The sequence below is a fragment of the Phragmites australis genome, chromosome 12 (genome assembly GCF_958298935.1).
Source record: "Phragmites australis chromosome 12, lpPhrAust1.1, whole genome shotgun sequence".
NCBI classification, from domain to species: Eukaryota; Viridiplantae; Streptophyta; class Magnoliopsida; order Poales; family Poaceae; genus Phragmites; species Phragmites australis.
The window spans coordinates 2,128,002-2,154,193 of NC_084932.1; the positions used below are offsets into that span (position 1 = coordinate 2,128,002).

The 26,192-nt window shown below is 42.4% G+C and overlaps 3 protein-coding genes across 8 annotated transcripts; 1 reads left to right on the forward strand and 2 right to left on the reverse strand.

The window, feature by feature from the left end:
* Window positions 1-81: 81 nt before the first annotated feature.
* On the forward strand, window positions 82-7,331 carry LOC133886642 (uncharacterized). Of its 5 annotated transcripts, none has more exons than XM_062326380.1 (4): window positions 82-581; window positions 2,203-2,790; window positions 2,932-3,112; window positions 6,622-6,707. In XM_062326380.1, exons 2-3 carry the CDS (start codon window positions 2,253-2,255, stop codon window positions 3,108-3,110), a joined length of 717 nt encoding a protein of 238 aa, XP_062182364.1. In that variant the 5' UTR covers window positions 82-581; window positions 2,203-2,252; the 3' UTR covers window positions 3,111-3,112; window positions 6,622-6,707. The 5 variants fall into 5 exon arrangements, with proteins under 5 accessions (XP_062182364.1, XP_062182363.1, XP_062182360.1 ...); XM_062326379.1 differs by lacking the exon at window positions 6,622-6,707 and adding an exon at window positions 5,475-6,525 and having other exon boundaries at window positions 83-581; XM_062326378.1 differs by lacking the exon at window positions 6,622-6,707 and adding an exon at window positions 6,892-7,331 and having other exon boundaries at window positions 84-581.
* Window positions 5,517-11,511, reverse strand: LOC133886640 (transcription factor TGAL4-like). Of its 2 annotated transcripts, XM_062326373.1 has the most exons (13): window positions 11,279-11,511; window positions 11,014-11,191; window positions 10,553-10,674; window positions 9,971-10,071; window positions 9,688-9,837; window positions 8,273-8,323; window positions 8,075-8,134; window positions 7,904-7,981; window positions 7,765-7,807; window positions 7,367-7,638; window positions 6,871-7,107; window positions 6,127-6,269; window positions 5,517-5,661 (listed from the first exon to the last, which is right to left on the reverse strand). In XM_062326373.1, the coding sequence occupies exons 2-13, from the start codon at window positions 11,118-11,120 to the stop codon at window positions 5,580-5,582; spliced, it is 1,446 nt and encodes a 481-aa protein (XP_062182357.1). In that variant the 5' UTR covers window positions 11,121-11,191; window positions 11,279-11,511; the 3' UTR covers window positions 5,517-5,579. The 2 variants fall into 2 exon arrangements, with proteins under 2 accessions (XP_062182357.1, XP_062182358.1); XM_062326374.1 differs by lacking the exon at window positions 5,517-5,661 and having other exon boundaries at window positions 6,123-6,269; window positions 9,688-9,839; window positions 9,970-10,071.
* Window positions 11,512-13,793: 2,282 nt separating this feature from the next.
* Window positions 13,794-15,132, reverse strand: LOC133887266 (uncharacterized mitochondrial protein AtMg00860-like). Its single transcript, XM_062327207.1, has 2 exons — window positions 14,896-15,132; window positions 13,794-14,090 (listed from the first exon to the last, which is right to left on the reverse strand). Exons 1-2 carry the CDS (start codon window positions 15,130-15,132, stop codon window positions 13,794-13,796), a joined length of 534 nt encoding a protein of 177 aa, XP_062183191.1.
* Between the last annotated feature and the right edge of the window lie 11,060 nt (window positions 15,133-26,192).

Genomic DNA, 26,192 nt, shown 5'->3' on the forward strand with positions numbered 1-26,192 from the left:
TTGAACGGACGAGATCTTGTGAACCTCATCGATCAACGTTTTTAATAATTGAAGAGAGAAGCATCTCGTTTGTTCAATGAGCGAGAACTTCATCTCGACTGTTGAACTGACAAAACCTTCATCTCACCTGTTCATCGGACAATATGTTCGAATTAATTTACTCTACTAAATTTATATAAAAAAATTAATTCTAACATCTAACCTAGACCGGAACAACGGTAAATTACTCTTGCGGTTTTTTGAAACGGGCTGAACCGTTGGCCAGGGCTGGCCCGCTCCCGATTCCGTCTGCCCGTTGGGCTTCACGATTTTCCGTCTATCACACGGCCCAAGCCAGCCTCTGTCCCGTGACCCGATAGTGCTGCATTGGGCCCACGGCAAGTGCTTACGATGGCCCATCGAAGAAAAATTCCTTGGAAATAGCACGTCTCCGACTCCATCCCCGATGATGCCGGGGAGCAAATGGTGGGAGGATCCGTTCCATCCACAGGGGCATGGCCGCCTCCTCCTCCCCCGCATTCCCGCTTCCTGTTCCTCCCAGACGCGGTCCTCACCTGCTCCGGCCTCGTCTAGCTGCCGAGGTAGTCCCGGACAACTGCTCCCTCCTTGGAACATGTATTTTCTTTCCTCTGGTACTTGGTTCAGATCGACATGGTTCTCGAATAATACTGTCAAATCGCTTTTGTTTGCAATCTTTGGATCAGATGGATCTTGGCTGAGTGATTTGATCTAGGTGGGATCTAGTTTACCGGTTTTTCATAGGCTAGAATGGTGGAATTTCCCTGAGCCACATATATATATTCTGAAACTGAGACAGATGGCATTTCAGACAACCAAACACATATATATTTTAAATATTTGTTAATTTTCCGCCCCCCTTCTCAGCTACTTGGTGCATTGGTCAATGAGCGAGTTTGCTCGATTCGAAATGTTGGGTCAGTCAAGTTTGTGGGATTTACAGGGCCGCACCTAAGAATCTGGAGGCCCTGTGCTAAACATAATATTGGACCCTCAACTTAAAAAATGTCATTAATCAATTTTTTTCATTCATTTATGTAACTTTAACATGGATTTTCTTACGATACTAAGAATTACATCACATGATTTTTTTTTTTGAGCGGTAAATGGTAGAAGCTCTGCCCATCACTTTAGAAGGAAGAGAAAATAAGTACAAATGGGGCTGCACGCCCTATTACAGTTCGACGGATCTCACCCAAGGAAAAACGGGACACCCCAAAATAAAGCGTACATTATTACATCACATGATTCATGCTAAAAGGAGGTCGTTAAATTGGTATCTTTACTTCTACCGAAAAGCATCACATATACTTTTGAAATAAAATCCTTCTTCATGGTTAATATTCCCCGCAATATCATATTATGTGCTATTGTCACTAATCTATTAAGTCTTTCGTGTGCCATGGTAGAACGCAAGTAGGACTTGAACAATTGACGTCAATTTAGAAAAACTCTTTTCTGCATGTGACTAAGATCATATTTCCTACTCGTATAAAAAAGATCATATTTTGTACAGATAGAAGATAGAACAAAAGTAGCAGGTATAGATCCAGACATCATGATATATATTTAGTGCATTTTTGGCATGGAAAGAGACGACGTGCTTGTGGTTAATGCAGAGAGAAAGAGGAGGTTGAAAAGCTCATGACCACTTGGAATTCATCAAAGAGAGTACATTAGACTGCTGCAACACTGTTATAACCCATGCTGCCATCACGATTAACTACCAGTAATTACACAGTAATTAAGATTTGGGGGCCCTGTTCCATCGCACATGCTGAACATGCTTGGTATACGGGCCTGGGGATTTATCATCCCTTACTATTTTGTATTGGCTTATTCAGTATATTGCCTTGAGTTAGGATGCCAGTACATAGCTGCTAACTGACGTTTGCTGCTAAACTTTTGGGAATTATTACTGCAGTGCTCATATCAAATATTTGCTCTTAGGGCCATTAAAATCCTCTCTGTTTCATTCTTTTCAAGTCATCTAGATTCTGAAAAAATGTGTGCCGAAAAGTTCTCCTTTTCACTTTCACGTGCCAATGAGCTAGGGGCACGCTAACATATCTTGTATTCGAGAATTAATGGAACGAATTCCATATAGTAAAATTGTTTTTCCTTATGGAAGGCAAATTTCACTGCTCTGTTAAAAGGCATCATCTGATGAAAATCTTGATGCAGATTTGGCCTTGATACTGCAAAAGAAGCAGTTTTAAGTATAAAAGACAACGATGGGGATATCCAAGGTGACTGGCATCGCTGCAACTGCTCTTCTTGTCATCGCTGCAGCTACTTGGAAAATGGGCATGGCAATTGTTATGGGACCTCTCCTAGCCACCAGTTCTGTTGCCTGCATCGTCACTTTTGCTTCTCATAATGCCATCAACCTACCATGGATATTGGGGAAGAACTCTGTGGGGAGATTTCCGCTCTGGTCAAGTATAATATTTGGTCCTTTCTTGATGCTTGCTCGGGCATATGCAATCGTGAAGAGATTCGTGAGGAAGGAGTCTGTGTATGACAAGATTGCGGAAGGCCTGTATCTGGGAGGCTGGCCGTTTCTATTGAAGCATTTGCCTCCTGGACGTCCATCTGTCATTGATTGCACTTGTGAACTGCCAAGAAGTTCCTTTGTTCCAGAAGATGAGTATCTTTGTCTGGCTACTTGGGACACAAGAGCGCCGTCACCATACCAAATTGAACTAGCTGCACGTTGGGCATGCGAAAAGAGATCCGAGGGGAAACCGGTTTATGTCCATTGTGCATTTGGTTAGTAGTAATGTATCAACTTATGAAGATAATTAATATAAGGATTGTATCTTGATGATCTTGTGATGTACATAATTGTACTTCCTAGTATTTGAACACTATATTAACTATTATGTTTTTCCTGCTTGATTGACAAATTAGGTCATGGAAGAAGCGCATGTGTCATGTGTGCAATTCTAGTAGCGCTGGGCGCCGCTGAAAACTGGAAAGATGCTGAGAATATCATCCGTGAAAGAAGAAAGATAAAAATGAATGCTCTCCACCGGAAAAACTTGGAAGAGTGGTCCAAACATCAGGTTTCTCAGAAAAAGGAAAAGTAGTTGTAAGTCAAAACATTTTCTTTAGCACTGTACCTTTTGTGATGTTAAAGCCTGTTTGCAACACCATAAAATGGCATATTTGTTTAGGTCCGGTGTAAGTCTGTAACATTCCTGATTTCAAATAATTTAGAGTGAATTGCACAAAACTATAAGTATTGTGCCATTTATAACTCAAAACTACAAGTATTGTGCATCAATTTCACACAAAACCCGATTTTAACTAGATTCATTCAAAAAATGGTTTTATGTTTCTCCAAAAGTTCTAGAACTTTTTTTACGTGTTCTATAATCCATGTGCAACTCATTTTAATTAGATTCACCCAAAAAGTCTGTGTAGAATTTAAACTAAAATTCTCTAAAAAAACTACTTTTATAACTCATAACAATTGTTAGGGCCTCAAATAAAATCCCAAAAATATGAAAAAAAATCATTAATATTTTTCTTATATAATGAAATAATTTCTAAAATTATTTCCAGCCCTAGGTTATATGGTGAAAAAGCGAGTTCCTTTGTAAGTATATAAATGGAGCATATTATTAATGAATGTTTTCAGATTTTTGGGATTTTATTTGAGGCCCTAACAATTTTTAGGGGTTATAAAAGTAGCATTTTTTGGATAATTTTTATTTAAGTTATACACAGTCTTTTTAGGTGAGTCCAATTAAAATGGATTGCACATGAATTATGGAACACGTACAAAAATTCTATGATTTTTGGAGAAACATAAGACTATTTTTTAAGTGAATGTAATTAGAATCGGGTTTCGTGTGAAATTGGTGCACAATACATGTAGTTTTTTAAAATAATATTATTTTATTAAAAAATTGTAAAAATAAGAGTCACAAAATTGTAAGAATATGTATCTATCAGCACTTGGAGTACCGATAAAGGATCTGTCGATACTTCGTATACCGACAGCCTACGTGGTAGTGGGCCCGTCGGTACGTTGGCAGTGTGTCCGGGGACCTGTCGGCATTCCGTGTGCCCCGACAGCCTACGTGGTAGTGGGCCCGTCGGTACGTTGGCAGTGTGTCCGGGGACCTGTCGGCATTCCGTGTGCCGACAGGTCCTATGTCCCGTAGATGATATTCAAAGAAAAATTCATAACTTTTTGTTGGCAGTGTGTCCGGGGACCTGTCGGCATTCCGCGTGCCGACAGGTCCTATGTCCCGCAGATGATATTCAAAGAAAAATTCATAACTTTTTTATATGATCTTTTATGGAGATGATCTTTATATAAAAATTGTAGCTATCGACGAGATCTATAACTTTGTAGTTGAACATTTTTTCATTTGAATCCGTTTAGATTCTCAAAAGGTGGTTAGAAGTTCCAGATCTAGTTTTTCAAATTTGAAATTTATAACCATTTTTTGGGTGTCTAAACGGGTTCAAATGGAAAAATGTTCAACTACAAAGTTATAGATCTCGTCGATAGCTACAATTTTTATATAAAGATCATCTTCATTCAAGATCATATGAAAAAGTTATGAATTTTTCTTTGAATATTATCTGCGAGACATAAGACCTATTGGCATTCGGAATGCCGATAGATCCCCAAACATACTGCTGGCGTGCCGATAGGCCCCTGGGCCCACTACCATGTAGGCTGTCGGCATGCGAAGTACCGACAGGTCTCTTGTTGGTACTCATGTATATATTCTTGTAATTTTGTGAATTTGACTATTATTTTTACAATTTTCCAATACAATAGTATTATTTAAAAAAAAATTCAAGTTTTGTGTTACTAACATAATACTTGTAGTTTTGTGCAATTCAATACACATGAGAGAATTCTTCATCTGTTAACTCTTATGAACGCTCGCTAGTTGTATATGGTATAAAGCTCCTGTGAGTCACCCCTTCCGGTCATAGCATATCTGTTGTCTCAAAATGGTACCCACTGTTGTGCACTGTATATTCTTATTTATTTTGGAAGCAATGATCTTGGTGTTTCTACCTTTAAATATCATTTGAATTAATTTAGACCCAGGTTTTGAGGCAAAATTTTCTTGCTCTTGTTAATTGACTGTGGGCGGAAATTATCCTTAATGTTTTGCTTTATGTAACCAAATAGGTGGACATAGATAAATTACAATATAATAAGTTAATAACCAAATATAGTTCAGGCGGAATTGCTGAATGGATTCTTTCATTACGTAGGAAGAACTGTTTTTGAGAATTTAGCCTGGACAGAACCAAAAGAACACACCCCCCCCCCCCCGCCTTCACACCACAGCGAACTAAACAATTTCACCACCCTGGAAATTTCTCATACAAGTTTTGCACTTTTTCATAAATGCTCTTTCCCCCAAAAAAAATATTCCAGAAACATTCCCTGGTCTAAATCTTCCTTCATTTCCCAGCTCTCATCTGTGGCTCAGAAATCTGCTGGTTACATCCAAAACTTATCTTCCCAGTCGTCTCTCTCTTGCTCCTATGCTGAAGGTTAGTTCCACAACATGTGTGAATCAGAAGGCTGAAAATTGGTTTCGGGATGGTTGTGCCGCAATGCTTAGCTCTCCAGAATTGTCTTCATCTGCCACCAGTATTCTGCAGGCAATACAGGCACGGGCAATTATAAACAGATGAGGGAAGCATCTAGAAAATTATACTACAGCTAATTCTTTTAGAGCCTTGCATAATTCAGTTAGTTGGCCAAAGTAATTGAATATCTAGAGAAAGTGACACAAACCATGTTTAGTCCTTATTTTTTACGCCATAGCATGGCCTTTTTTTTGTGAGGGTGCATGGATTTTTTTTTTTTGTCATGGTTGCTTTCTGACTTTTGATTGCTGGTAGGAGGGTGGTCCATTCCATACTGATTTAGTAGGGAACATCTTGGTATATTAATTTAGATGCCTCATGCCTGCCCTGACCCTATCATATATTCATGTGTACTTGAATTTGTCCAATCATTGATGAATGCTACCTTCAACTAAAGGAGTAGAGAGAGGTTGGGTACTTCTTTCTTATACTAAAGGTAGGGGACTGAGGTTGGAGCTTCATGGTGCTTACTCTGGAGGACGAGAAGCCCAAAGGGAGCTTAAGGCACGAAGGCGATTGTGGTACTCGCCAATGGCCAAGAAACATCGAGCTGCCTGCCGAACTGTCAGAATCCTGTGCATCTGATGAAGAGTCTGCTGCCTCAAGTTATCAGCCTGGAAATTACACATGTAGTTTTAGCACATGTTGCAGGAACATTAATTTTAGCATATCTATTAATTTAAGTGCCTGCTACTAATCAATAAGCTTGTAGTTACCCCATGCAGGCATGCTATGATTATACAGATGCATTCCAAAAGGATATCATTAGATGCTTAGTCTACACGTCATTTCTTTCTACGATGCAGACATATGATGTCAACATTAACACTTGTTGATGGCATAATATATTAGACATGAGTGTGTTCCAAATTCTGGAGTGATCAAAATTTGACATTGTCTAAAAAGGACACTTTGCTTTTTTGAGCATAACTAATGGCAGAACTGATGAGGTCTAATATGATACAGATGTGACAAGACAAATAAAGTTGCCTGGAATGCAGTAGCGCTGCCAATTTTGAACTCATTACAAGTTGTGTCAAGTATTATATCAGGGAAAAATGCAACCCCCCCCCCCCCCCAAAAGTCACTTGGATTTTGACTCCCCCCCCCCCAAAAGTTGTTTTGTTGCAAAAAACCCCCCAAAAGTTTGATTTTGTTGCATTTAAATATCTATAACACTGACATACTGATCAAGATTTGATGAGAAATCATAACCTGTATTACAAAACCTTCAAGGTTGGACAGCTTGCCAAGGGCAAGGGTCATTTGACCCATGAAGCTCATGTTGGCGTCCTCAATCAGACATCCACCGGCCATGGTGTCAGCTAGTGACTGATGCAGCTGCTCCAGGCCCTGGGAGAGAGCTTCCTCTGCCTGTTGTGATGACTGTTGAAGGTTGCAGATGCCAATCAGTTGCTGTTCAGTCAAGGGATCCAGCTGGGGCAGCAGTGTCTGCAGCAACATGAAGAAGTATGTAATGAAATTGAGAAAAACCATACATGTACTTTGAGGATAAGCTCAGATTTAGCTTGAGTTCATTTTCTTATACTGGATAGATGGGTGAACTGTTTTCTTGTCATATCCAAGTATGTAACTGTCGAGTGAGCTTTGTACTTGATGTAAGTGTAATGTGCAATTTCTGACAAAATGAACCTTGAGCAGACAGTTTGATCTAAGATGTTTTGTTCAGATTTCACAAAGGAATTCATACCTTGAGCAGATCGGAGGGTCTGAATCCGCCCATCCAGAGGAAGCAACGCTCGGCTGGGGACGCCCACACCCCGGTGATGAGATGGAAGACATCAGACTTGGCCGCCATGGCCTTGAGACGGAGCAGCTCGTCGTCGTGGGTCAGGGTGTCATCGACGATGGCTCTGAGGTCACCGTCCGGCAGGCGCGCGTGCAGGGCTCCATGCAGCTCGGCCATGAGCTGGCCATGGCCGTCCAGCCACCGGGCGTACTCCATGTCGAACATCGCGGCGCCTGGACATGGACGCCGCAGTCAGACAAGTGGACCATAACCTCCAGTGACCAACGGTCGATGCAGATCCTTACAACAACTATAAACTCGTGACAAGAAGGTTGAGAAATGAGGATCAGATTAGGCACCTGAGCTGGTGTTTGCACCTGGTGCTCCTCCAAGCAAGAGGCCCTAAACAAAAGCACACGAGTTCAGATTTCATTGGGTTCAGATGGCCTGTGAGTAATCAGCAGGCAAAAGCATACGAGTCAAAACTCAAAAGTATACCTGGGAACGGGCTCGCTGGATGTCCTGTTCCATCTGAGCAAGCTTCAGCTTGCTGCTCTCAAGTTGCTGAATGTAAGCCTATGGCACATTGGCAAAACTAACTGTAAGAACTTGGCAAACTCACTGCTGAAAAGCATCAGTTTCCATGTAGCTGATGGTCGAAACACTCACCTTCTTTCGCAGCCGGCTTTTGCGTGCAGCTTCTCGGTTCTGAGCAAGCCTTCTGATTGTCTGCTGACACCAAGAGAGAAGATCAAACTCATCGTCTAGGATTGTCAAATACTGCAAGCTCATCGCCATTAGCTTGCATTGCATCCCCCTGAACATGCACGACTGTAAAAAAGGTAACTGAAAGAGCCAAATAGAGACCTTTGGATCAAGTGTCTTGCCGGTCCTTCGAGTGGAACTTTTTGCCATATTCTGCGTGGCAAGTGGACACGAACAAGTCACAACATGTAAAATAGTACAGCTGAGTACAATTAGACAATACGAGAGAAATGAAACAAATAGCAATATTGCTATTCATCTATGTTTGTATATGGCGTAAACAATCTATAGCAGGATCTCGACATGCACGTTACATCAAGCAGAAATAAAAAACAGTCTGTACATTTGGTGGAAGCCACCCACTCTTACAACAGACAAAGCTTGGTTTTGCTTTCTGTCTATGTTGCTGTCGCACCCTAATTTGCAAAGTTCTCTTTCGGTCAAGTGTGAATCAATCAGTTCATAGATAATGTTTTCATCCAATATATCTTGGCAGTTCATCAATTGACCCAGAAAGTACCCAAAGCACCACTGACCAAAAGGTGCCATTTTTAAGCATCAGTTGGTACATTTCTATTAGGGCACAATTTTGCGAGCTAGATACAATAATATTGTAAGAATGCTAACTCGTATCCTACTGCATCGCCAATGGCAGTACATGATCTATCATGCATTAGCCTAACATATCCTCTACCATACTTATCCACACCTACAATGAAAGATCATGGAACTAGAATGACAAGTTTTCTTTTTACAGGAACTAGAATCAAATGAAAATTTTCTAAGTAAACGAAAATATTCGTCATCCAACACTATCATTACACGGAACTAGTCCGGAAGAAAAATTTCCACAAGGTATGCGGACCCATGATTTATCATGACCGTTTATTTTTGTTCAGATTTATGCTAGAGGGGTAGATGAAAAAAATTATAAAATATATAAGAGAATCAACGGATAGATAGGTATCAAGGGGGAGAGAGACGGCCGAGATAGACCGTGCGTGCGCAACATAATGCGGAGTTACATTTTCCAACTAGTCCCGTGTAAAAGAAGCATTATGGGATCATGTTGAAAGTTTCTCTAATAAGTTCGAAATAAATATCGTTTTAGATGTTGACACGGTCCCTAAAATACAATTTGATTACTACTTTTGTTTTAATATATTGATAAAATATAGTAAAAATCTATCCATATCATTTTCAACTATCTAAATTTTACTAAAAATTGAAATAATTAACTGCACGTAACCCAAAATAACATTTATTTTAGATTTTTAGATAAGAGGGCTACAGGGGCCTAGGGGCTAAAAGATTCACCTAACGTGTTGGGATTGGCGATCTTGGGAGCAGCAAGATCATAAAATGCCCTGGAATAATGTGTTCTACCGTAGCTGCATGAGCATCTTGGAAGTTGTGGCCTTGTGGGCTAGCCAGCGACATGAGGCCAGAATAGGGAACAAGATATATATACAAGAAACTGCAAGATGCGGTGATTGATATATCACAGAAATGCCTACCTTGTGCTTGTGCTGCTGCTGCTGGGAAAATTGATCAAACTGGCTTGCCATGTTTGCCGTTGCTCCCAGCTGGTCCGAAGATGCCTTGTGGTCGCTGTCGTTCTTGCTGCTGCTCTCCGAGTCTGTGCTATCTGCTGTCACATTTGAACCCTCCGAACGTGCAAAAGCAAAAGCAGGACCTCAGAACTCAGCTTACCGTAGTGACTTCATCTCACTTTTGTATCTTGTGTTGTTGCTACCAGCTAGATGTACAAATACTTGTAGACTCATAGCTACTCCATACCTTGGGTGTGTGAAGATATCTCATAGGCCAAGACGGGAAGATGTCCAGTGTATGAGGTGGCCAAGCTGTAGCTGTTGCAGCAGCAGCAGTAGTGGCAAAGGCTGCAAGAAGATATCATAGGGGAGGAGGAGATCACGACATGTATCCAAAGTACCGGAGGTGAAACTGAAAGGATGCATTGGGATCACAAGGGAAGTGAGGGCCATTGTGGCAGTGAAAGTGAGTGGAACTTATTCCCTTGAGCTGTGCCTGAAGAGAGCCAGAGAGTTGGTAGTGTGGACTTGTACCACCATGGAGAATTGTGCCCTCTAGAGAGAGAAAAGGGAAGGGTAAGGAGGAGTCACAAGGTAGTCACACCACAAACAAGTAGCACAGCTGCACAACTGCTACTCCTGCAATCCTGCTGCTGTTGCATGGTTTCTTTTGACTACAATGCCCTAACCTCTTGTAAAAGTGCCTCACAAGGTTGTGTGTTTTTGGCCTTGGGCAGCCAAGGGAGAGAGAGAAGGTAGTGTGTTTCTTTGGTCTTGGTCGGAGAGAGAGAGAGAGAGAGAGAGAGAAACGAGAGAGAGAATTACGTACGCGTGGTGTCTCCATGATGAGCTGTGGAGGTGGTTGCTGCTTGTTGAGTCATCCTTAGTGTGGCAACCTGATGCATGAGAGCCTCTTCTAGCTCTCCAAAATAGGTAGCTCCTTCCTGGTTCCTGCCAGGCATGCGAAACAGCAATTAATAACCATTAGAGAAAGAGCAAAAAGATTTGGTAAATATGATCTACACAAATTAAGGTTCGTCTTTACGTCACGCAGGAGGCATGAAGAACGTTGGGGCAAAGAAGACCGATCAATATGACAAATGAGATGAAATGGAGAGATAAATGAGAACCGAGCAACTCATATACAAATTTTCCTAAACTTGAAAAGAAGTGCAAGATGCAGTTCATGTATCTTGTTCATTTGCATAAAACATAGTGACCAAAAGAGAAACAGAGATGGCAATACAAAAAATCAGAGATAGAGATAGAGATAGAGAGAGACGTTCTTACAAGAAGCTTGCAGGAGGCGTGGAGTTGCCCATGGCGCCATGGAAGCCATAACCAATAACACAAGGATCCTGCCTTGAATGACTTGCACTACTACTGGTCTCTCCCATCCTATGAAGCAGAACCTCAAATCCCCCTACTTCTTGTAAATTAACTAACAACCTGGCTTCTGCATTCAGAGCTGAAAGAGCATCGATCAGCCATGATCACTGCTACATACACCTAGCTCAGCAAACACATGTGGAGAAGATGGAGTCAAAGAACATACCTGCAGGGATGAGGTTTCTACAACAAGCAAGAGTGCAAAAGAGACAGAGGAGGGTAGGAGGACAAGCAGTCTTGACCCTTTCTGCTCTGAGATGCTCTTGCTCACACGCAGCTTCTTGATATATCTGGCAATTTAATAGTTTCGGTTTCTACAGTGGTGCTAATCCCACAGTTCAGAGGAAGATCTTGTCTTTCTAGGCTGCGTTTGTAATTTTGTTCTTCCCTATCCTGAGACTGAGAGGGGGGGGGGGGGGGGAGGAGTCTAGAGTCTTGTCTTGACTTGAAGGCTTTTGTCATGAAGCCACAGGAATCCCAGCCTGCACTCTTATCGCATTGGAACTTTGGAACTGACTGCTCTCTCTGGTTGGCCCAATGCCCCCAGCAAATCTCTAAATTTCTCTTTCTTCATGTCACGGGCAGGTGGGATGTTGGCTGGAGATGCATGACGAAGAGCGGGATCGCGCCCATGAGGCAGGGGAGACGAACGATAAATCAAGCTGGACTAATCTCTTGGTTACATTTATTGAACGACCTCCGATAGTTCCCCTTATATAAGGGTGAATTTCTGCTAACAAACTAACAATAAAATCTTGAAACTAACAAGCTAATAACGATGCTAACAAATTTGGAAACAAATTAATTAATGTGGGGATGGCCCACATGACATCTCTCCTCCCTCGATGAACAGCTCATCCTCGAGCTGGAAGTCTAGATAAAAGCTGTGAAACTCTTCAGTGGAACCCAAGAGGCGTTGGCTCCCAGACGACCTTCCCAATGGACAAGCAGCTCGCGTTGACCATGAGCCAAGCAGTACTTGAGGACAGCTGCTGGGTTGATGGCAACTCTGCCATCACGAACTGGGGGCAGTGGAGGAGTCGAGTCAGGCGGAGTGCCATGGAAAGGTTTGAGCAAGTCGACGTGGAAAACGTCATGCAAGTGGGCGTTCTGCGACAGCTTGAGGCAATATGCAACGTCGCCGATGCGCTCAATCACCTGGAACAGTCAGAAGTACTTGGGACCAAGCTTGGAGCAGCCATGGGCGTCCAGTGAAGCAGCTTGGCGATGCATGAGCCTGAGCCAGACCCACTGACCTAGAAAGAACTCGACTAGGTGGTGGTGACAATTTTACTGCAATTTGTGAACTTGCTCCAGATGATCTTTGACTTTTGTGATGAACTCATCGCACTCCTGCATGGCCTGCTTGACTACTGGAAGGCGGGAGGCACCCGGTCATAGGCGCGAACCGATGAAGGATCACGACCGTATACGACACGGAATGAGGAAGTGCGCAACAAAGCCTGGTAGGAGGAGTTGTAGCAAAACTCCACCCAGAGCAGCCACCTGAGCCATTGGTGTGGACGATCCCCCGTGAGACAACGAAGGTACATGGCGATGATCTTGTTGGTCGCTTCCGCTTGTCCATCTGACTGGGGGTGGAACGCCGAGGTGAGCTGCAACTTTACTCCTGTTAGGCGGAACAGCTATGTCCAGAAGTTGCTTGTTACGGTCGCTGACGATGGAGCTTGGAATGCCATGGAGACGGATGATGGTGTTGAAGAAGACACGCGCCATTGAGTTTGCCGTGTATGGGTGCGCTAGGGGAATGAAGTGCGCATATTTGGAGAAGCGATCGATGACTGTGAGAATCACCGATTTGCCGTTGACGCGGGGAAGAGCCTCGACGAAATCCATAGCAATGTCTGCCCATACAGATGACGGCACTTCCAAGGGCTGAAGGAGGCCTGCCAGCTGCAATGCTCGCTTTTGTTCCGTTGGCAGGTGGTGCAGGCACAAACAAATTCCTAGACAACTGTTCGGTCGTTGGGAACATGGAAGTTCGCCGACAGTCGGTGTAGAGTTTTCTGTACTCCTTCATGGCCCATGTCATGTACCGTTGCTACGAGAGTTTGCAAGCTTGGCGAGGATGTCTGTACATAGATGCGGCCGTTGAATGTGATCAAGTCATCGATGACTCCCCACTGGACCGGTTGTGCGCCACTGATGATAGAGGTGCACAGCTCTCTGCGTGCGACATCGGATGCAATCTCTCAGTGTAGTTCATCGAGCATGGCAAAGGACGGTGTGGACAGGGCCATTGCAGCCGTGTCGCGCTCCTCGTTCCTTCTAGATAGGGCGTTGACGACGACATTGGAGGCACCCGACTTATATTCGACCATGAAGTCGAAGCCAAGGAGTTTGCTAGCCCACTGATGTTGTGGTATGGTCGTCAGGCGCTGGTCGAGGAGGAATTTGAGGCTATAATGGTCTGTGTGAACGACAAATCAGCGCCCCAAAAGATACGGACGCCAGTGTCTGATGGCTTGGACCCCGATCAGCTCCCACTCATATGCGGCTAGTTTGGCATGCCGTGGCATGATCTGCTTGCTAAAGAATGCCACCGATCCTTTGCCTTGGTGAAGTACGCCTCCGAAGTCGGTTCTGGATGCATCGCACTTGACGATGAAATCAGCGGTGAAGTCCGGTAGCTAGAGTACCGAGGTGGTGACCAGGGCGTATTAGAGGGCGTGGAATGCCTTTGTGGCCTCCTGAGTCCAAGCGAAGCCTTCCTTGTGCAAGAGCTTGGTGAGGGGCACCACCAAGGTGCCATAGTTCTTGATGAAGTGGCGGTAGTACCCAGTGAGGACAAGGAAACCTCGGACTGCACGGACTGATGAACGTCGTGGCCAGTCCAGCACAGCCTGGACCTTTTGCTGGTCCATGGCGACTCCATCCGCCAAGATCACGTGGTCGAGGTAAGCCACGGTCGATGTGCCAAAAGCGCACTTGGAGCGCTTCAAGAATAGTTGATGGTCCTACAACGTGCGAAACATTGTGCGAACGTGACAGAGATGCTTCAACCATGATGAGCTATAAATAAGTATGTCATCAAAGAATACGAGGACAAACCGGTAGAGGAAGGGCATTAGGATGTCGTTCATGAGCACCTAAAAAGTGGCTGACGCATTGGTTAGGCCGAACAGCATGACCACGAACTCGAACAAGCCTTGGTGTGTTCAAAATGTCATCTTCTCGATGTCGGGCGGGAACATGAGCACCTAATGGTACCTGGAACGCATGTCCAGCTTGGTGGAGTATCTCGCACTGTGAAGCTCATCGAATAGTTCCTCTGCCACCGGGATCAGGAACTTGTCCTTGATGGTTTTCTCATTGAGCGCTCGATAATCGACGTAGAAATGCCATGAGCCATCCTGCTTCTTGATGAGGAGTGCCAGTGAAGAGAACACAGATGTCCTAGGTCGGATGACTCCCTGATGCAACATCTTGTCGCACTAGCGCTCAAGCTCATCCTTTTGGATGTGGGCGTAATGGTAGGGGCACACAACCACTGATTCTGTGGCTGGGACTAGCCATATACGATGGCTAATGTGTCGCACCAGCGGTAAGCCTTGGGGCTCGTCGAAGAGTGACGTGAACTCATTGAGGAGGGCATCCAAAAGGGTGGCGCTTGGGTCGGTCAAAGTGCAGAGTGTTGGAGGGGATGGGGGCATCCACGCCTGACCAGAGGAAGTGCTTGCCATCTCGGACGAAGCACATGGTCTGGCGTGCAAAGTCCTAGACTATAGGCCCTAGTGAGCCAAGCCATTGAATGCCTAGGACCATGCTGTAACCACCGAGTGGAAGTGCATGGAAGTTGATGGCGAACACGTCGCTGTCGATGTATGTCTTCATGTGCAGGCACTTGCCAGGACTCATGACACGATCTCCATTAGCAACTGCTATGCTAAGGCCAGTGCACGGCTGGATGGGGATGCCCGCCTTGCGCGCTGCGGTGTCGTCGATGAAGTTATGCGTCAACCCCGAATCGAGCAGGGCTGTGAGCAGGGTTGAACCCATGTGAGCGTAGACCTTCATTGTGTTGGTGCCCCATGCGTGAATGCCTGTTAACTCATGAAGCGAGATGCTTGGTTCCTCCTCCTATGCCAAAATTGCAAATGTGGCAGTCGACGTGTTGTCGACATCATCAAAGACGATGATCTCGATGACAAATTGAATATACTTAAAGTTGCCTAGAGGGTGGGGGGGTGAATAGGCATTTCTGAAAATTTAAACTCAGCAGCGGATTATTCAGAGCTCGGATACTACGGTGAAGGTCGGATACTCCGGTCGTTCGGAATATCCGGTCTAGTCCGGATTATCCGGGTTCTACATGATTTCAAAATCGAAATGAAACTAAGCAAGTTTACTAGAATCTAAGAGATACCACAGGTTCTACTAAGAGTAAAATAATTAAGCAACAATAGCCTGCAGTAAGATTCTCATGAATAATGATATTTGGGAAAAATTCCAAAACTACAACAATTAGTAAAGCTTGCACGAAAATAAGGAGACAAGAATTTAACCCGAAGTTCGGCCACCTCACAAAGAAGTACCTACGTCTCCATTGAGGAGCTCACAAAGAGTTGGGCCTTTTTCAACCCTATCCTCTCCTAGCGATCACAAAGATCAAGTTAGGTTTTCTTACTAAAATTGATGGAGATTACAAACTTCTCGTGGCACTCCACAATTTTGGGTGCTCTACGGGCGACGCCTTACCGTCTAGGAGCATGAGGCTCCAAGAGAAATGTCACAAGTGCATGCTTGATGACGAACTCAATGCTCAACAATTCAAATCACTCTTCCAAACCTAATCTCTCAATTTTAGAGCAATCGAAGCACTAGAGTGGTTTGAAGAGCTATTGAATGCTCTTAGAAAGCTTTTTCAAAGTGTAGCTCAGCAGCAACAGCAAGCATTCATGCAAGGAGGTGTGGGGGTATATATAGCTGACCCTAAAAAACTAACTGTTACTGTTCTGGCTCACCTAACCCGGAGTATCCGGTGAACACCGGAGTCTCCGGCCTGAAATCCAAAACGGGCTCAGAACAGTGTCAGAACTAGCCGTTACGGTTCTGTTGAACTGCCTAGAGTATCCGGTGAACACCGGAGACTCCGGGTGCCAATTAGTCGCCACAGAGAAAAAGCCCAGAGACTTCCCAGACTCTCCGACCTCTCCAGGTACTGGAGTATCCAGTGAACACCGGAGACTCCGGTCATTTAAATTAAACGCTAACCGAGACTCTCTGGCGGAGTATCCGGTGAACACCGGAGACTCCGGTCTTTTTAAAATAAATGCTTAACCGAGGCTCTCTACCGGAGACTTTCTCGGAGACTCTGGCCAAAATTCACCAGACACCGGAGTATCCGGTGAACACCGGAGACTCCGGACAATTAAAAATAATTCAGAACCGAGACTCTCTGGCGGAGTCTCACTCGGAGACTCCGGCCTAAAATACTGAGTATCGGAGTATCCGGTGAACACCGGAGTATCCGGACTCAGAGCACTCTGCCTATTTCCCGATGTCCGTGGGTGAATGTGTCTCTCAACTTATGGTTCTAATAGGTTACTTTGAGCATTGAGACACCATCAAAACTAACAATTGCATCCTTCTTGATAGTACAGGTTTTCTAGACTCAATTTCAAAAATAAAATCAAATTAAATCCTATTGAGTACTGCAAACCGCTTCTTTTTTTCTTTTCGAGGGACGTCAACGTCGTATATCTTCACCAATGAGACTAAAACCTGTTCATAGCTTCAATAAACTCATTAGTCCCTTAATCATTTTGTCATCAATAAGCTAAAACCCACTTAGGGGGCCTAGATGCACTTTCATAAATAGTCGCTTGCATCGGTGGTCGAAGACGTACTTCTCGTCGCAATTGTAGCATAGGTCCTGCTCCCGCCATGCCGCCATCTCTACAGGGGTCAGCCGCTTTCGCAACAGTGCTGATGTGAGGGCGGTGGTCTTGCTACTGCCTATGGGAGCTAATGACGCAGAAGCCGACGCAGTAGCGCCCATGGAAGCCGGCCATCATTGTCATATTGGTGCTCGGTGATGAAGGCACGCGCGAAGAAGGACGCGACCCGCCATGCATGGTTGTGGCGTTGGGAGCTGGTGAAAGTGCCTAGAGGGGGGGGGGGGTGAATAGGCTTTTCTGAAAATTAAAACTAAAACAGCGGATTAAATCTGCCGGATACTCCGGTGAAGGTCGGATACTCCGGTCTATACAGGAATTCTAGAACAACTACGAATTAAAGCTAATAGCTAGAATCTAAGGTTGAAGCTAGGTCTACTGGATATCACAGAGCTAGAATAACACTTAACACTAGCAAGATGATCACTAGAGCAATTTGTATGATGAATCACAAATTTCACACAATAAAACAAACTGCACCAATATGAACACAAGAGATTATCCCAGAGTTCGGCCACCTCACAAAGAAGTGCCTACGTCTCCGTTGAGGAGCTCACAAAGAGCCGGGTCTTTTCCAACCCTATCCTCTTCTAGCGACCACCAAGATCAAGCTAGAAATTCTTACTCAATTCGAAGATGTTTACAAACTTCCCGTGGCACTCCACAAGTTTGGGTGCTCTACGGGCGACGCCTTACCGTCTAGAAGCACAAAACTTCAAGAGAAATGATCGCAGTGAATGCTCAATGAAGAACTCAATGCTGAAGTGGCTTGAACCCTCTCCAAACACAAACTCTCTAAATTTTTGCAAACTTTGCACTAGAGGTGGTTGGAGGGTCTTTGAATGCTCTTAAAGTGCTAAAGAGGTCTAAAGTTCACCAGCAACAGCAAGTACTAAATGCCATAGGGTGTGGGAGCATTTATAGCCCTCTCTCAAAAACTAGCCGTTACTGTTTTGTCAGAACTGACCGGAGTATCCGGTGAACACCGGAGTATCCGGCCCTAAATCCAAAAACGGCGTCAGAACGGTCACAGAACGTGTCAGAACTAGCTGTTACAGTTCTGTTAAATTACCGGAGTCTCCGGTCCTGACAGGGCTTCCAAAAACATTAAGTCCAGAGACTAGCCGGACCCTCCGGCTCCTCCAGGTACCGGAGTATCTGGTGCACACCGGAGACTCCGGTCTTTTTTTTTTATCAAAAAGATTAAAAGCTAACCGAGAGTCTTTGCCGGAGTCTCCGAGTTAACACTAAATCACTTACCGCAGTGTCCGGTGAACACCGGAGACTCCGGTCCTTTTTAATTAAAATAAAGACCTAACCGAGACTCTCTGGCGAAGTCTCCCACGGAGACTCCGGTCTGTTAACCAATAAATTACCGCAGTATCCGGTGTACACCGGAGACTCCGGTCTTTTTTCCAATAAAAAATAAACCGTAACCGAGACTCTCTGCCGGAGTCTACCTCGGAGACTCCGGACTAAATACTGAGTACCGGAGTATCCTGTGTACACCGGAGTATCCGGACTCAGTGAATTTTTGCAGAATAAACTCGGTGTTCGTGGGTGATTGTGTCTCTCAACTAGTTGGTTCTAAGGGATATCTTGAACATTGAGACACTAACCAAGCAATCAAATGCAACACTTTTAATAGAGCTGCTATCCTAGACTCAATTTCAAAAATAAAAGAATTTAAATCCTATTGAGTACTCTTCATTGATTCTCCATTTGTTTCGACGGGCGTCAAACGTCACTTATCTTTTCAACTAATGCTTAAACCTGTTCATAACTTAGATAAGCATGTTAGTTCCTTAATCGTTTTGTCATCAATAAGCCAAAACCCACTTAGGGGGTCTAGATGCACTTTCAGCTAGCAAGAGCTAGCGTTGCTCATAAGTGTGAGCCAGCATGATTGCATCGTCCAGGGTCACCAGTTGGTGCAGTGCCACATCAGTTTTGAGCGGGTTAATGAGGCCAGTGATGAAGAGTTGGACTTGTTGGTGCTCGTTCAGCTCCATGTCGTGGCAGGCAAGGGTGAGGAATTGGTCGCAGTAGTTGTTCACGGAGCTGGTCCGTCAGAGTTCAACGATCTCCCATAGTGGGATGTCTATCATCGGTGGGCCAAATTTAGTGTGCCCGAGTTTGATGAAGCATCGTCATGAGGAGTCCCAGAGTTGAGTTCAAGCCTGTAATACCACAACTAAGCCACGCCCATCATATGCAGGGACACGTACCATACCTTGTGATCTTCTAGTGTGTGTTGTCCATGGAAAAATTGCTCGCAGTGATTAAGCCATGGTAGGGGATCTTCTTTTCCGTCGAACATGGGGAAGTCGAGCTTGTGCGTGGGTGGAAGTGGGTGTTGCCATTGTCGTCATTGGGGTTTAGATGGGAAGGGCGCGTGCTGCCGAACGGTGGCTGGGCCGAAGACTTGCCCGTGTCGCTAATTTTTTCCAAGGTGTCGTCGTCCTCATCGTGTGAGTCCCTGGCGTCATTCCTCAGCGTGTGGCCAATCTCCAGGCGAGCGATGCCCAGGTTCAACACCTGGACTTGTTCGGTGCTGTCGGGCACCAAGGCCTGGAGGTTGGTGACCTTGTTCGGCAGATCCTTGAGGGTTTGTGCGAGAGGCACGAGCGGCTCTAGGGTGGCAAATTGGTTGGACAGCTTGGCCATGATTGCCGCTAGGTCGTTGACAGCTTTGGTGAGGGCCTCCATGGAAACATAACCCGAGCTAACTGATACCAAGTTGTCATGGGCAGGTGGGATGTTGGCTGAAGGTGGGTGACGAAGAGCGTAATCGTGGAAGGTAGCAAGTCTCGGGCCTGGACCTTGACAGCGCAGTGAGGTGCCATGACCGGCGACCGCGCCCACGAGGCAGGGGAGATGAAGGGTAAACCAAGTTGGACTAATCTTTTGCTTGCCTTTATGGAATGACGATAGTTCCCCTTATAAGGGTGAATTTCTGCTAACAAACTAACAATAAAATCTTGAAGCTAACAACCTTATAACAATGCTAACAAATCTGGAAACAAATTAACTAATGTAGCAAGCTTCTGGATGATCTTCACGCCCCCTTGCGCGTCCCTGTGAGCCTTATTCGTCGGTCGTAGGGGATGCCCCACATGATACTTCATTTCATGCTTACCCTTCTTTTGTTCCAAAGATTGAAAGGAAGACCTGTGGGTGGATGGAATGGATATGAGTTGAAGTACTTAATATTTTAATTTTTAAGAGCTGTAGAAAGAATTAAGTCTCACACTGTTGAGGAAATAATTTTTTGGGCCCTTGAAATGTAGTTGTTCCATTTAAAATTGAAAGTACTTTACTGGAGCAACTGGTTTTCTACTCAACATGTCCAGACTATCTAATTTAGACTTTGACTGTGTCTGTGATCTTTCATTTCGACTCAAGATCATTTGCCTTATTATTATACAAACTAAAAATCTAAACCTATCGATTGGATTATATAGACATTTTAGCAGTAAACAAATATTGTGAACCATCTGTCAACAATTCCTCACGTTCCGTCCTACACTACTAGATTTATACACATTTCTCCTAGCCCCATGAAGTGTAATGTCTTATCTAACTCTAGTTCAAAGATAAACTAGCTAAACTAACTAATTAAAAGCATTATATTAAGGTAAACATATACTAAACAAGTCTACATTTAAGGAAATCTTGTATTGATGTATTGTTTAGTACTCATGTCAATGCCCAATTATGAGTAAGAAAATAATGCATGCAAAGTAGTTTGTGGTATCTGATTTTAATTTTCTCGACACTGTCCCCTATATTAAAGAGTCAACATCCATGCCTTGTCAAACCATACCTAAACCAACAGTGCCTCTCCAATAATATCCCATTTCCAAAATGTTGGAGATAATTTATTAAATTGCTTAGTCCATTCTTATGTCCAATCAATCAATGAGCTTGTTTTTCTAGCTGATATGCTCACTTGTCAAAGTTGTGCGTTGGACTGAGACTCGTTATTAATTTGGATATAGTATGTCTTGCAAGAGAGCACTTGAAAGCAACACTGCATGCATTGCATATATACTGAAAAAGTGCAAATCAGAAACTTCACCATTGCTTCCCAAAGTTACACCTGAGGTCCTCAACTAGTGTTCACGTGACTTAGACTGGTGTACTAAATATACAAGGCTTAGCGTATCTAATCTAGTGAAAGAGAACTCCACTATTGTGTGATTCCATATCAGATGTTTACAAAAGAAGGCCATAAATTTGGTATGTAAGTGTTATTCTACCATGATTCCTTATCAGTTATCACCAATTCACTAACAAAGCATAGAATCTTTTTCAATGGGTAAGAGGGTTAGCTGGAATCAGAAAACAGATGTCTCTTTCAGTTTACACTCGAAAAATTAAAGTTCTTTACTAATCTATGCTGCTCCTATCCATCCCTTTTTATTTCCTATCCTCACCCACTATTTTCTTGCCACTGATTGGATCGAAAATGTGCGCAAGACATTACGACAAAGAATTTATATGATTGAGTTAGGTGATGCACGAACCTGACTCCTAGCTAGCAGAAGAATTTTGTATGCCTTGTCAGATTTTATAATAGTAAACAAATGGCAAGTATCGGTGCATGCTTAACATTTAGTACAGTAGTTGAAACCTCATGCATGATTTGAAATAGCTCGTTTAGCCTCTACCAGCTGCAGAAATAAGTGGTTTGGGTCGGATGAGATTGGATCAATCAGTTGTTTCTATGATTAGTATTGTTGTTGCGTACAGCTTCAATAAATAGATGGTAGGGGCTGAATATTTAGCTAGCTAGCTAGTCAGCGGTATGCATGCATGACATGAGGATTAGGTCATTCCTTCTACTTGAACTGGAAACTTTCAAATTATAGATAAAGATAATTCACTTAGGGCATGTCTAAGAGCACAAAATATATATATTCCTTTCAGGCCCGGTCCTGAGATTTTTTGGGCCCGGTGCAAAATTAAATATAGGGCCCTAAATATATTTATATTGATACCGATAAAAAATTAAATTACATAAAAAACAATATTTATATGGAATACTTCAAACATATTACCTTAAAAATTTCTTCGGATATTTCTAGATGCGAAGTCATTGATGATTGTATCAATATCAATCTCATTCAATAATTTCTTCTCAATGCATAAAGTTGCCAGACCGTTTAATCTTTCTTGTGACATTGTAGACCTCAAATGGTTCTTCAATAATTTCAACTTTGAAAAGCTTTTTTCAGCAGATGCCACAGTCACTGGTACAGTAAATAAGATCCGATAAGCAACAGAAATATTAGGATAACAATATGCATTTCTGACAAACTCAAAAATCTCCATGGCAGACATTGGTCTATCTGGTAAAGTCAACTGCATAACACTTAACTCAGAAATTAGATCATTTAACTCAACATCAGATGAACCCTTTAGAGAGAAAGTTTCTGCAAATTTAGTGCAACGGTCTTTTAGTTCAATACCATCCAATGACTTCAAGATTGTTGAACTCATTAAAAACCCAAATATACTTTTGAATTCTTGAAGTTCTTCAAATCTAGTTTTCAATGAAGTAATTTCCATATCAACCATAACAAAAAAGTAATCAACTTCAAAAGCCCTCTCAGCTTGCAAATTTGCTTCATTATAATCAATTTCATCAAACTGTTTCTTCCTAATAGAACGACGCTTTACTGGAAATGATGCATCTACACCCATTTCAGATGCAATATCTTTGGCTATGATCAGACTAGAAGCAAATCCTTCATTTCTATAGCTGTGAAAGTAATTCATTATGCCTTCAATTTGCTGTAAGGTAGACTCAATGCACATGGACGGTGATTGCAACTTCTTACTCACAGTGTTAACAACAAATAAAATGTCATGCCAAATAACCATACCAAGTATAAATTCAAAGATGCCAAGCACTTCAAATAAATTTTTTGCATCACTCTTATCCTTGGGATCAGTATCATCAGCTTCCCTTAAATTTAACAAAGCTGACCTTAGCTCAGGAGCTTGATACCTAATTGGTTTTACACTTTTGATTCGACTCTCCCAACGAGTATTGCACAACGATTTCACAGTTAAACTTGGAATATGTTCGAGCAAAACTTTCCATCTTTTGGTAGAACCAGAAAATAATACATATATCCGTTGCACAATTCCAAAAAAATGAAATAGCTTTAGCACATGATTTAGCCATGTCACAAAGAGTAAGATTAAGACTGTGGCAAGCACATGGCATATACAAAGCTCTTCGATTAATATCAAGCAATCGTCTTTGCACCCCTTGTGTTTTCCTTTCATGTTAGAGCTATTATCATAGCCTTAACCCCTAATATCATCAATATTAAGACCAAAAGACTTGATAGAATCAATCAATACATTGAAAAGCCCTGAACCAGATGTATCATCCACCATCAAGAAACCCAAAAAAAACTCCTCTAATTTTATTTTGCCATCGGACATATTAACACATCGTACCAACAAACTCATTTGCTCTTGATGACTCACATCTGGGGTACAATCAAGGATAATGGAGAAATATTTTGCCTCTTTAACAATCTTTATGATAGAATTTGTAATATCAGAAGCCAAAAGAGAAACCAACTCATTCTGAATTTTATGACTAAGATAATGATAATGAATCTCATTGTTTTTAATACGTCTAAGATGGTCTTGCATCACCAAGTCAAATTCTGCAACCATCTCAATACAAGCTAAGAAATTGCCATTATGGTCATTATAGAGTTGCTCATTGGATCCTCTAAAAACCAAATTGCGTTTACCAAGAAATTTGACGATGGCAATTATTTTTAGTAAAACTTGTCTTATACGTTCTTTCTCCTTTGTGATTTGCTGTTGTAAATCTTTGTCAATTGTTTTACTTTTCCTCAATCTAGCTCTCAGTTCATTCCAAGAGGTCATGTTGGTAATATGCTCAACACTAACTTCATGTTCTTTTAGCCTCTCACTAATATGACTCCAATCTCTAAATCCATCACGCCCCAATGAACTTTTGCAATTTCTAGAATTGAAAATCTTACAACAAAAGCAAAACACTCTATCAACGTGCTTCGAATACACTAACCATTTTCTGTCATGAACCTCCCCATTGCTCATTTTTCTAGAGAAATGAGCATACGAAAAATGTCTTGAGTTGTCATCTAAAGGAAATACAATATTTTCTTCTCTTATAGGCCCCTTCTCCACTAATATGTCCCTAGCTTTGTTATCAAGATTATCCCAATTTCTTGGATCATAAATATCTGTAGTAAAAACCGGCTGCTCATCAACACTAGCATATTCTGTAGCAGATGAATTAAATATGTTGTCATGACCACTTACATTGTTATCATCCTCGTTGATGTCAACATTATCTTCCGTAGGGTTAGGGCACTGGTCATCATCATTCACATTAGTTTGTTCCTCCACAGCAACTATCGCCCACTCATCTGAGGTTCGTGAACTGCCCGTATTACTCCTTAAGAATTTGTCCATTGCCCCCTTCTGTGATTCTATTAACTCATCCACCTGTTTTCTCTTTTTCCTTTTTTCACTACCCGATGCGTACTTTCTCAATGACATGATACCTAGGACGAACTGATAATTGAAAAGATTAACAATTTAACATATTAGTGGTTGAACTCATATAAATTACAAAGTCACAAAATTAAAAAATATAAAAATAATTAAAATTAATCTTAAAACTGATTTCTGAAATCTGCTACCTGCTGGCTGCTGCTTTGTACTCAGACTTCCTTTTGTCCGCATCAGAAAACTTTGTGCATTTGATTGAGATGGTGGCTAATGTAGTAGGGATTTTCTAGTGGTCACCTACACAAAATAATTGCATTCTGTAGTATTCACCAACACAAATGGTACTTAGTTATTTTCCTATTTTTACTGCGATAAGATTGTTCATGATGCTTCAATGCGGGATTGAAATCAAGCCTGTCTTTTCGAAAGAAAAAAAAAATTCAAGCTTGGGCACGTGGCTCGGACAGGCCCGCTTCCCCGTAAAGGCTCGTCCAAGACTCGTGAGCCCAGTGAAATGAGCCGTTTTCAGATTTTTTATATTTTTTTAATATTTACAAAATTACATATTCATGTAAAAATTTAGTAAGAGCAGCCTCCTTATTCTCACTAAATTTTAAAATAAGCATATAATTTTGTAAATATTAAAAATAATATATAAATATATATAAAAATTCACCGTTTTTCAGAACAGGGCCTCCAATCCTGTGCTCTCCTCGGCCCAGATCAAGGTAGCCCGTTGAGCATTTCTTAGAATTTATTATTATTTTATTTTTTAAAATAAAAAATTGTAAATATATGAGTCTAGATCTGCATATTTTCCTGACCCAAGTGCAATTCTTTTCAAAATAGACGTATATATTTACAATTTTTATTTAAAAATAAATAATAAAAAATCCATTTCTTATTAATGACAAACTTGGCGAAATATCTTCTCCATAAAAGTTACTCAGAGGTTACTACATTATTATGATTTTATCTATCAATTCTTCAAGAACACCATCATCTTGTTGATCTTGGCATGCAAATGCTGTTCTCCGTGCTAAGCAACGAAAAAAAGAACGTTATATCTAGTAGTATTAGAACAAGCGCTCAATTGAACTATATACAAGTAGTATCTTCGTATCATTTCTGAACTAAATCAGACATACACTCTCCCAATTGACTGATTTTTGATACTGAGAAATTCACTGTTGCTTTCCAAATTACACATAAAAATTTTCACACTAGTATTTCTTTTTCACCTGACTATTTAAGCTACTACGATTATTCGATGTCTTACATTATAGCCTCTAGTAGTCTCAGACCAAAATCTCAATGATCTCTACATCTAATTCAGTTTTTAAAGCTTTTTCACATCCATCGATCCACACTTTAAAAACATGTACGTATAACTCAAATCGATCTGCGCCCTTGCTGATTTGAAAGCACTCAAGTCCTCTCCAATGCCATCCTGGATTTTGAGCTCGCGTCACATGTTGCTACACCACAGAGAATAACCACCGTCAGCCCTCACGCTCCTATGTCGTTGTTGCCAGTCTGTTCATCTCTGCTACCCATGGTATGACTGGCCTATCACCACTAGCATGTCCACTCTACGCAACGGGATGCTCACCCTCCAAGGACATTGTC